This window comes from Sinocyclocheilus grahami, unplaced genomic scaffold (genome assembly GCF_001515645.1).
Source record: "Sinocyclocheilus grahami isolate Dianchi unplaced genomic scaffold, SAMN03320097.WGS_v1.1 scaffold888.1, whole genome shotgun sequence".
Lineage (NCBI taxonomy): Eukaryota > Metazoa > Chordata > Actinopteri > Cypriniformes > Cyprinidae > Sinocyclocheilus > Sinocyclocheilus grahami.
In genome coordinates, this window is record NW_015506067.1 from 887248 (window position 1) to 898711 (window position 11464).

The 11464-nt window shown below is 41.2% G+C and overlaps 1 protein-coding gene across 1 annotated transcript in view; it reads right to left on the bottom strand.

Annotated features, from left to right (window-relative positions):
* engl (endoglin, like) overlaps positions 1–10719 on the bottom strand; it is a 21834-nt gene extending 11115 nt beyond the window's left edge. The window contains exons 1-7 of the mRNA XM_016248713.1: positions 10489–10719; positions 10279–10416; positions 8830–9004; positions 8570–8738; positions 2733–2877; positions 2454–2649; positions 2116–2249 (exon numbers count right to left, since the gene is read on the bottom strand). Coding sequence (XP_016104199.1) covers positions 2116–2249; positions 2454–2649; positions 2733–2877; positions 8570–8738; positions 8830–9004; positions 10279–10416; positions 10489–10719 — 1188 coding nt within the window. The remainder of the gene's footprint in view (positions 1–2115; positions 2250–2453; positions 2650–2732; positions 2878–8569; positions 8739–8829; positions 9005–10278; positions 10417–10488) is intronic.
* Between the last annotated feature and the right edge of the window lie 745 nt (positions 10720–11464).

Consider the following 11464-nt stretch of genomic DNA (forward strand, 5'->3'; position numbering starts at 1 on the left):
ATATATATATATATATATATATATATATATATATATATATATATATATATATATATATATATATATATATATTTGAAATGCATTTAATGCAGGGATATTATGATTAACTTAAAGTAAAGTCATAAAAAACAGGCATTTTGCTTTCAATTTATTTTTGCAAAATTTGTTTTCATTTAGCTTAACTTTAAATGTGCTAAAATAACTACATTTTATGGAGCCCCTAAAGGGACATTTGCAAAAATTAAAAAATGAAGTCTTTTGCATGCGCACGAGAAACTTTTTGCGAGCTCATGCATTACAGTTTCTGGTTGCGTCACTTCTGCCATCTTACAAAGAAGAAAAGAAGAGCATGGATGCGCATGAATAAGCCTAATTGAGATCTATTTTAAACTTGGCCTTCAATACGAAAACACTGTTTCTGTTCTTGCATTCCGAGACAGATAAATCATCACTGAGCATTAGAACAGCTTTTTCCCTCAGGCTACATTCCACCTGAACAATATAACATCTCAGGACGGTACATCTGTACATAACTTCTCAAAACTTTTCATCTGTAAAATAGCACATTCATAATTCTTTCTAGATAAAACAGAATTATGAGTGTGCAAATGTGTTGAGAAAAGTTATCTCCAAAATATAGAGAAAATAGAAAGAATTATGAATGTGCTATTTTACAGATGAAAAGTTTGATATTATTTATATACAATAGTTATATTGTTCAGGTTGAATGTAGCCTGAGGGAAAAAGCTGTTCTTATGCTGCTCAGTGATGATTTATCTGTCTCGGAATGCAAGAACAGAAACAGTGTTTTCGTATTGAAGGCCAAGTTTAAAATAGATCTCAATTAGGCTTATTCATGTGCATCCATGCTCTTCTTTTCTTCTTTGTAGGGATGTACATCTCATAACTGAGGCAAATGCGATATGCATCTCAATGCATAGCTAACGATGCGATGCATTAAAGATGCATATGAAGCAGCTACCGATGTGATGCGATACGATTCACCCCATTACGATGCAGTGCGATCCGATTTCGATTCAACAATGCGATTCGATGCAATTGAAAAAATATGATCGCTTTTATTTCTTTGGTTCAGACAGACAGCAAATCATATATTAAGTGCCTTCTGACTTCTAATGCCTCGAGGCATGATTGATAAAACAAGTTTACCAAAAAAGCCAGGCTTATTTCCATTAGTCTGACTCTCATTGTAAAATGATTTGGTTCCATAAAGCAAATTTAACATAGATCAACCTCACTGTGGCAACTTATTCTGGGAAACTAACCTGGTCCGGAGCAGGCTAACTGTCAGACTAAGTTGAGTTCCTCTAACACTGACCAATAGGAACGCAATATTACCACTGATTCTCTCACATAGGCCTACTATTATAGCCATGCAGCCTTTATCTCTGGTTTTTTGACAGCTGTACCTTTTATAGATAGCAGAACATTACAATCTAAAATTGCTCTTTAAAGCAATCACTAAATAAAAATTAAAATAAATAAAGAAAAAGTTTAGTGGGTACGGAAAGTATTCAGACCCCCTTACATTTTTCACTCTTTGTTATATTGCAGCCATTTGCTAAAATCATTTAAGTTCATTTTTTTTCCTCATTAATGTACACACAGCACCCCATATTGACAGAAAAACACAGAATTGTTGACATTTTTGCAGATTTATTAAAAAAGAAAAACTGAAATATCACATGGTCCTAAGTATTCAGACCCTTTGCTCAGTATTTAGTAGAAGCACCCTTTTGATCTAATACAGCCATGAGTCTTTTTGGGAAAGATGCAACAAGTTTTTCTTTTTAGCAAATGGCTGCAATATAACAAAGAGTGAAAAATGTAAGGGGGTCTGAATACTTTCCGTACCCACTGTATATATAAAATAGTTATATTTTACTCAGAATTATTAAAAATGAATTTAAAAAATATACTTAAAAAGATGCTTAAATAACTTTATTTCTAAAGTTAAACTAAATTGATTTCTTTTTAAAAAATATATGTATACACACACACACACATTTACTTTTATGAAAATGTACCTACAAAAATGCACAACTTTAAAAAGCATAATGAAAGCAATAGTATCGCAGTGTGTCTATTGGTTACCTGTAGCATCTGTGTGTCCACAGTAACAGTAAGAGCTCCGCTCTCACAGTGGCAGCTGAGCGCCTCACTGCTTCTATCTGTCATGATGTCATCCTGCCGCCCGTCTGAAGACCTCAGTTCTGTGTCTGATCCTCCTGAACCACAGAGATGGCTCGGTCACAAACCCTAGTGAGCGAACCTCGCTGTCTACAAAGGCAGCTGCCTTCTAAGATCACATCCTAACTTAATCTACTGAATGCTTTTTAAAAAATAGTTCATGAAAGTGTAGTATTAAATAGATTTAATCTAACCTTGACTAAAAATCTGATCAAATATTCAAGAAAATGTTAAAAATCAACCTTTTCCACCTTCTCTTAGCCTGACAACAAAGCGATTGGCCAGATCAGCCTCAGTGTACGAGGTCACTTTGGGAAAGCCGTTCTGATTGGCCCATTCTAGAAGGTCGGGGGTGCTGAGGAGGTTAGAAGTCACGGTGCTGGTCATGCTGAAGCTGGGGGATTGAGTTCGGTACGGCGGACTCACGCTGTTGGACGACTGAACGAGAGAGACGCAACTGTTCATAGATGAGAAAGTGTTTTTGGAAAAGCGCACAGGTTAGAAATGCAAATGTAACTTACATAGACCCTGACGTGGCCTTTGACCTCTGGAGCCACCAGAGCCCAGTTGACCGGAAGCGCACTGCTGAGGATCAGGACAATCCTGTGATACGCTGAACAAGCCACTGGAGGCAGCAGAGAGACAGACACCTCCACCTCCAGAGAGCTGAGAGAGAGACACTTTAACATTTATTATTTTATTTTTCACAGTATCTGTGGTGTGCTGTCAATTATGACAGAGAATCTGTTAAATTTCTGACATGGAAATTTGTTAAAATAAAAGAAAACAGCAATGGTCTTGTTATGGAGGCCTGGTAGGGAATCAGAAGGTTTAAATATAGAAAAAATTAAACTTGTGTTTTTATTAAAATGAACAGAAAGGCAATGTATTACATGGATTCTTTTAAAACATTAATTATATTGTTTTTATTCTCCTCTTTATGTCCTACTGTCAGACTCGAGTGCGTGGGACTGTGTCAGAAAGTGAACACGCATCTATATACTGTATCCAGTGTAGACAAGATAGTGGCAGTGATTGTCATTTCTATTTGCTTTTGATGCGACACGACACTCGCATTTAGCGTGATCAAGTGTTAGCCGTTAGCGACTGAACGCCAGTGGGCAGGGCCTATGGTGAGAAGATGACTATTTGTCAATGTCTTGCTCTGGAGGCAGTGTTTATGCAAAAGACTGCGCCCGGGTGACATCATCTTGCACCTCAGATCCAAAGCGAACTGCTTTTGGTGCTTGATAAAAGCTGCAGTCCGTAAGTTTTGCCTCTTTGTCACCATCCCTGTTTGAAAACCTGCAATTGCAGCTGTGTGCGGAATTATCTTCCTTGCGTGGGTTGTGAGTCGGCACGGCTCCAGTTCAGATGAATCTAATGTTTTGAGGAGTATGTGTGGCAGTCAGTCACCGCACCGGTGTGGATATTTACTGTACTTCACAATCACAGATTCTAGCCTACGTCTTGGAATATATGGCCCAAATAAGAATTTTCACCTAATATTGCCATCTGAACAAGTAAGTAACAAGTCTGCCATGTTTGTTCTGACCAACTGAGGAAAAAAGCATTACCATAAATCGTGCTATCAATGGTGATTAAATCTAAAGATCGGTTAGTTCATATCACATCAAAACGTGCAAAATATTTTTATTGTTATACTTTTTCTCAAATTGGTAATGTTAACAACATCAGCATTGCGTGACTAGTGTGTATAAGCGAGTAGATTAAAATTTCTGAACAGTCTAATCTCTAATTGTTATACCACTCGAATTTCATATTAAGAAATTATTTTAACCCAAAAAGCAAATTATGCTCCCTTCGAACTGGTTGTCTTTAAAATACAAATCTTGTGTAATCCCAGGCTATCTGTAATCAGAAGCACATTTATAACTGGAATACAATTTAATTTCATTCACATGTGTTTCATAAACACATAATCCTTTCTGGATAACAATCCACCATCAAAATGATACATTTCATTATTCCAGCTGCTGTGAGAAAAGGCTATAAACGATCGGCCACCTGCAGGATCCTCACATGCGATAGCCTACTAGCCGGGACAACTTCTTTATGTTTACAGAAGTGACGTAATGACGCAGCGGCATGCTCGAATTTCCCACGAAAACCTTCCCGTACCACTCAAATTAGAAAACATTATTATAAGATGACCGTTGTGAATCCGGCTAAAGTAAGGCGATAGTTTTGAACACTGGCTGGTTATGTACTTGCTCAAATATTGATTTCGGATCATTTTTAACAAAAAAAAGTTACGGACTGCAGCTTTAAATAAATGCTTTGTTTATCATGAGGAGGATGTTTTAAGCTATAAAACTTGCAGGATGTTTTAATAGTACAAAAACCTTAAATGCAAAAAGATCAAGGCAAATTTGATTTCTCGTGTCATGAACAATTTAGTTCATTTATCCATTAAGTCAATTTGAATTTCTTTCTTTTTATTTATTAGGCACCTTTTTATGACTTCTAATTAAAAAAAAAAAAACTTTTACTAGTTTAAAAATTACTGTTAATTTTAAAGGTAAATTTTTTCTGCAATATTTTTATGTACATGTTTATGTAAAGCATTTAAAGAAATGTTTCCTTTTCTTCAATTTTTATTTCTCACTTCTTAGTGGTTCCATATCGAATGGGAACTCGCACTGCGTCCCCTAAAGGACACTTTGGGGAACGCCCTCAGTGTGACCGGTGTCTGAAGTGCATGTGGAAACACGACAATGAACTTGACATTGGCCTATGATGTTACTGGTGCGACGAAGAGTATAAAAGGGCACCTGTAAAGCACACGTCATCAGCTTCTTGTCTTCAGCCGTTTGTTTGTGTCGGCCGTCTGCACTCATGGGGCTCAGAGTTAGATCCGGCTGACGAGCTTGGGACGGGTCTCTCCCTATCCCAATCCTCGGTCGCCAGCTCTGTTGCTCTCGAGCGGGATCTGGAAGCCTGGTCTCCAGTTTCTTCCAATCCGGCAGAGAGCATGTTACTTGGCCGGTCTAGCTCCGAGGAGATAGACGTGACAGGAGTTGAGGCGGAGGCTACATCACAAACCGCCTCCTTCTCGTCACCCGCGTATGGGGATCTCCTGGACGTCATGACCCTCGCCACCGCCAGGCCAACCCTGGACTGGTCGGCGGAGATGCAGGAATGCGCATCTAGTAGCCATCTGGATGAGCGCTTCCTAGCAGGTCATAAACGCTCCGCCCCTCCAAGCCTTCCATTCCTCCCTGAGCTTCACAGCGAGCTGTTGAGGTCATGGAGGAATACTTTTTCTGCCCGCATCTTTCCTCCTAACAAGTCAAACTACGCTAATGTGAAGGGGTTGGAAGACAGTGGATACACAAAGATTCCTCAGATGGAGGAATCCCTTGCGGGTTATCTCCCTGCTCCCCAGGCGTCTTCGTGGAGGGCTCCTACCTTGCCTTCGAAGCTGTGCCAGTTTACATCTAGGCTCGTGGGCAAGGCATACGCGGCGGCTGGGCAGGCGGGCGGTACCCTGCATTCTATCTCTGTATTGCAGGCTTACCAGGCGGATCTGCTAAAGGACGCTGATGCGGCGGGGGGGGCGTGGCTCCTGCTGAAATCGAGGAGCTCCGCCACTCATGTGATCTTGCTCTCCGTGCAACCAAGCAAGCGGCTCGCGCCATCGGCCGCTCTCTTGCAGCACTCATTGTCACGGAGAGGCATTTATGGCTTAACCTGTCGGGGCTTAAGGAGAAGGACAGGTCTTTTCTCCATGATGCCCGGTTTCGCCTGCCGGGCTTTTCGGAGCTGCTTTTGAGACAGTACTCCGTAAGTTCAGGGTGGCGAAGGTTAAGTCAGCGGCGTTTGAGCACTACATCCCTTGCCGTAGGTGGCGTCCTTTCGGTCAACCACCTGAAGCTGAGCCTGCCGCCGGGCCCAACGAGGAACGTGGGTTATTTTGCGAATCGCATCCCACTCCTTCAGCTATTTTCTCTGTTATACGAATTGTGTTATGGGTTTTGAAAGTTGGGCAGAATCTTTTCTTGCTTCCCACTTCTTATTTTCAAGTAAACGGGATGAGGCAGGTTGCCTCCGTACTGCACAAGACTGTAAGATGTGTTGAGAAGATGGGTAGTATTGCAGCTTGTATTCCCACTTCTTAATCTGTTACGCAATAAGGCAGGGCGCTTCCCCTTCTGTATTGTGCTTAACACTGTGAGATATATGCGAGAAGGGTGGGCTATTCCGCGGATTACGTCCCACTTCCTCAGCTGTAATCCTCACAGTATTATATGCTTTGAAGTAGATGGGCAGTATCGCTTCTTGCGTTCCCACTTCTCATGACCTGCAGTGCTTACCACAAGGGGGTTTCCCTCAGTTTGTGTGGATAGATGTGAGAAGTACACGGAGATGGTGGGCTATTCCGCGGCTTGCGTCCCACCTCCTCGGCTATGATCCTCACAATATCAAGACGGTTTAAAGTAGATGGGCAGTACCACTTCTCGAGTTCCCACTTCTTATAAATTACCATGTGATAGCGCAGGGAGGGTTTTCCCTCTGTTTTTGTACACAGATGTGAGAAGTACGCGGAGATGGTGGGCTATTCCGCGGCTCACGTCCCACTTCCTCGGCTATGATCCTTACAATATTATAACGGTTGACGTAGATGGGCTATATCGCTTCTTACGTTACCACTTCGTATGACCTGCAGTGGTTAGCACAAGGGAGTTTCCCTTCGTTTGTGTGCATAGATGTGAGAAGTATGGTGGGCTATTCCGAGTTTCCCTTCGTTTGTGTGCATAGATGTGAGAATTATGGTGGGCTATTCCGCGGCTCGCGTCCTACCTCTTCGGCTGTGATCCTCACAATATCAAGACGGTTTAGAGTGGATGGGCAGTCTATGGGACGGTTTAGAGTGAGTGGATTCGTTCCCCAAAGTGTCCTCTAGGGGACGCAGTGCGAGTTCCCATTCGATAGGGAATGTCTCAGGTTACCCATGTAACCATGGTTCCCTGAGAAGGGGAACGAGACACTGCGTCCCCTTGCCATGCCAGGGTGTTCCCCAAAGTGTCCTCTAGGGGACACAGTGTCTCGTTCCCCTTCTCAGGGAACTATGGTTACATGGGTAACCTGAGACGTTTTCTTTGTAATATAGGCTGTAACAACTGCAATTTTAAAGGGGTGGTTGACTGTTTTTTTATAGGCTTGATTGTGTTTATGGGGTGCAGTCTAACATGTGGTAATGCTTCATTTGTTAAAAAAACACATTCTTTTTCACATAATTTACCTTTATTCCACACCGCTCTGTCCCTTCTCCTCTGAACTTGCTGATCATTTTCTGCTTTTATGAAGCCCTGCCCTCAGAAATACACGATGGGCTCTGATTGATTAGCTGGCCCAGTGTGTTGTGATTGGCTAAACCGCCTCTAGCACGCTTCTAAACGTCCCACCCCTCAACATAGCGGCATGTGCTCCGGTTGTATTGTAAACAATGACGTCGTCTATATTGCTTATCAATTTGAGCCCGATTGAGACGCAGAGGATATTAGTGAAGAGGATCGCGCAAAACCTGTGCAAGCATGGATTTAAATGGTAGGCCTAAGATTTTTGTTTGTTGTCGTCTCATACTTTTAGATACGCTGTTATTTGTAAATGCTACTGCTTCTGTTAGTTTTTAATATACAGTTTTATTCTGATTAAAGCTTTAATACAGTTCGGCAACTGCACGCGCGTCCATGTATAACGCTTCTCATAGCTATAGTATGTGAAAATAAGTGTATTCCCTGGTCTGATGATCTGAATGAGAGAGAGAGAGAGAGAGAGAGAGATGCAGAGCGTGTGCAGAGCAGGGCGAGGCCAGGAACAGGATGAGAACGCTGCTTCAGAAATTTTTGAAACTTGTGAATTTATTAGAATCGTTAGAAGACAGAATCGCGATTCATATACGAATAGATTCTTACATGCACCCATAGTTTTCTCTTCCTCTTCTCTAAAGCCCTGCCCCCTTTGCTGTGTGTTCCCGGAGGCGGGGTTTATGTAAAATTCTGGGTTCTTGACATAACGGACCTGGGAAGTAACTTCTTGTAGTCCCTTACCAGCCGTTTTTGTAGGCATTAAACTGGCAGAATTTTAAAAGACGATATCTCCGTTTGCATTGAACTTTCAGCTTTGTAACTTTGCAGATACTGTTTATGATCAAACAGCAACATTACACACTAACTAACGTTAAAAAAGTGAAATAGCAATCAACCACCCCTTTAAAAACTTTTTTAAATTCACTCTTGAATCTCTATTTGTCCGTCTTAATAAACCTGATGCACTCAGTGTCCGCTTCTCATCTCAGTTTGATGTTCCACTCAGACTCGAGAGCTTGACTCACCCGCACAGGCCGGATCCTGAGGACCACAGGCGGATTATGTGGACCTCCATCTCCGAGGGCTGGTCTGACGGGATGCACCCGTGAATCTCCTGCTCCTGCAGCTCTGAGGCCAGATAGTTTTGGGACAGAAACGGAGACCGCAGGCGGCACTCACTCGGCATGCTGGCATCTGGAGTCCAGACGGAATGGAAATTAAGACAAAATAAAGCAAACCCCAATTTTCAAACAATTTGAATGAAAAGACGTGTATGTGTTTTTACCCTCTCCCAGACGGAGGTAAACACGGTTGGCGCGTACAGTGTGCGTGAGTGACGAGATGGTGGCGTGACGCTTTAGGATCCAGTGCAGCAGGACTCGTGGCCGCCATGGCAGAGATGGAACCTGTGTCACGCGGATGGACAAGCTCGAAGAGACGGCTGTGGAGTTGAGAGACACCTGGGAGAGCAGGTGAAGGCCTAGATTAAATGTTTCTCTAATTATGGCAACTGTACAGAAGTTTATTTTTTAAAAGGTAAAATACCAGTTTCAACATAATAAACCAAATGGCATCTTTCTTTCCCGTGTTCCCGCCCAAATGTCTGTTATGGCAGTTATAAGTTTGTTGAGTGGGTACAAATGTCCGCGAAAAGGGTGAATTGCTTTTGGCAGTAACAAATGCATGTGTAGAGCTATAAACTCCTACTCACCAGTTAGTATATATGTTTACCACAGTGAATTCCATTTATGTAACTGTAGGGGTCCCCAAAGTCACAAAAATACACAAAATGACATACTGTTTATGTTTTATTGCCTGGTGAACTGCAATACTTTCTAACCAGACAAAAAAAAAATCCAGTTTCAAATAGGTTTTCTATCGATATGAAAAGCAAAATGCAATACAAAGCGACAAAATTAAGTCACATTTGTTTCTATAGCTCTTTATACAATATAAATCGTTTCAAAACAGCTTCACATTAATAAACAAAAAAGGCCATCCAAGAAGCAGAAGAGTTTGTTTCTTGATGGGAACAGATTTGGAGTAATTTATCATAAATCACATGAATCATCTGCAGTGAATGGGTGCCATTAGAATGAGAATTCAAACAGTTGATAAAAATATCACAATAATCCACAAGTAATCCACACCACTCCAGTCCAACAATTAATGTATTGTGAAGCCAAAAGCTGCATGTTTGCAAGAAACCAATCCATCAAGACATTTTTTTTTACTTCAAACTGTTGCTTCCAGCTAAACTGCTATCCATAATATTGCTTTCTCCAATGAAAAAGTCATCTCATCTGAATCAGGAGAGAAATCTGCAAGATGTGGGTGGATTTTGATTTGATGTGAGAGGACAACAGGGGATGGGCTTTTTCACTGGAGGAAGCATTATCATGGATTATGGACTAGTATTTTGGCCAGGAGCAAAATTAAAAATATATTTTTTTATATATATTTATTTATTTATTTTTAATCAGCTGTTTGGACTCTCATTCTGATGGCACCCATTCACTGCAGAGGATCCACTGCTGAGAAAGTGATATATTGCTACATTATGCTACATTTCTCTAAATCTGTTCCCATAAACAAACAAACTCATCTACATCTTGAAATGCCTGAGCGGGAGTACATACAAAGTTTTTTATTTTTGGGTGAACTTTTCCTTTGTAAAATAAATTAAACAGTCAGATCAGTGAGTAAGTGTCGGATGATAAGCAACATCACCCACCTGCACCAGCACATTGATGTTGCGCAACAGTCCTTCATTTTCCAACACCCAATGCACGGCATGCCGGGAGCTCAGCACCAGAATCACCGGCCGGTTTACGGGCAGAGAGACGGTCAAAGATCTTAACACTACCGTTATCTGTGGACAGGACACCCAAATGTGACGTTTGGACACCAACTGGAAAAATACCAGCGGACGAATGTCTCATACTTGTTTGTTGGAGGCTTTGCCCACAGAAATCACATGGGTCTCTTTAACTCCACCCTCTCTGGATGCACAACCTGGTCCCGCCTCAAAGCGCTCCAGTTGAGCCTGCACTGGATGCAGCGCCCCCACAGGCCACATGGAGCACTCCAGCTCTCTGCTGGACACTGACACACACAGAGATGACTTAAAGGGGTCATAAACTGAGAAACCAGGATTCCCTTGATCTTTTGACATATAAGAGGTCATTGTACTATAAAAAAACAATTTAATTACAGTTGAGATACAGGTTTTCACAAAAACAAAAAATATCTAAAATAATAAACCTCACATTTCAGCCTTTAAACCATTTTTTAAGAAAAGAGACGAGTCAGAAGTATAAATTATTATATTAATTTAAAACAGGGTTATATGGGTGGATGGGGGAACAGCAGAACAAATTGAAAATCCAATTTGATTCTCTGCCAGTAGGAGGCGCTTTTGGAACGTCAAACATATAGCGGTTTCCCCAGAAATGGCTGTACACAAAGCAGCGCTGCGCTCATAAATGCTCCTTTATCAGATCAATTTGAAATGCAATCAAAACTTTTTGAAAACACTCGGTTCTTTTCAGAGATACATATAAACACACATGTGTCACATCATTGCTTGAATTAGTAAGAATGAGTAAAGTGTTTAAAACTATAGCCTATAATGTTGAAAATGTACAAGGAAAGTCCTCTGATGAGTTACCAGGGTACGCCTATGCGCTCAGCCCCGGCCCAATTTAATCCCTGCCTATAACAGATTACACAATTTAATTTGTGATGCTTCTAATTAAGTGATAAAATATTCTCATCTTCGCACCAATAAAACGTGCAACACTGTTTTACTACCAAATGATATGTAATATCTAATTAATATTAATATTTAACTTACATTGGAAAGGTTTCCGTGGTCTCTTGCGAGGTCTTGGCAAAAAAGTCTCACAATTTATCTCCAG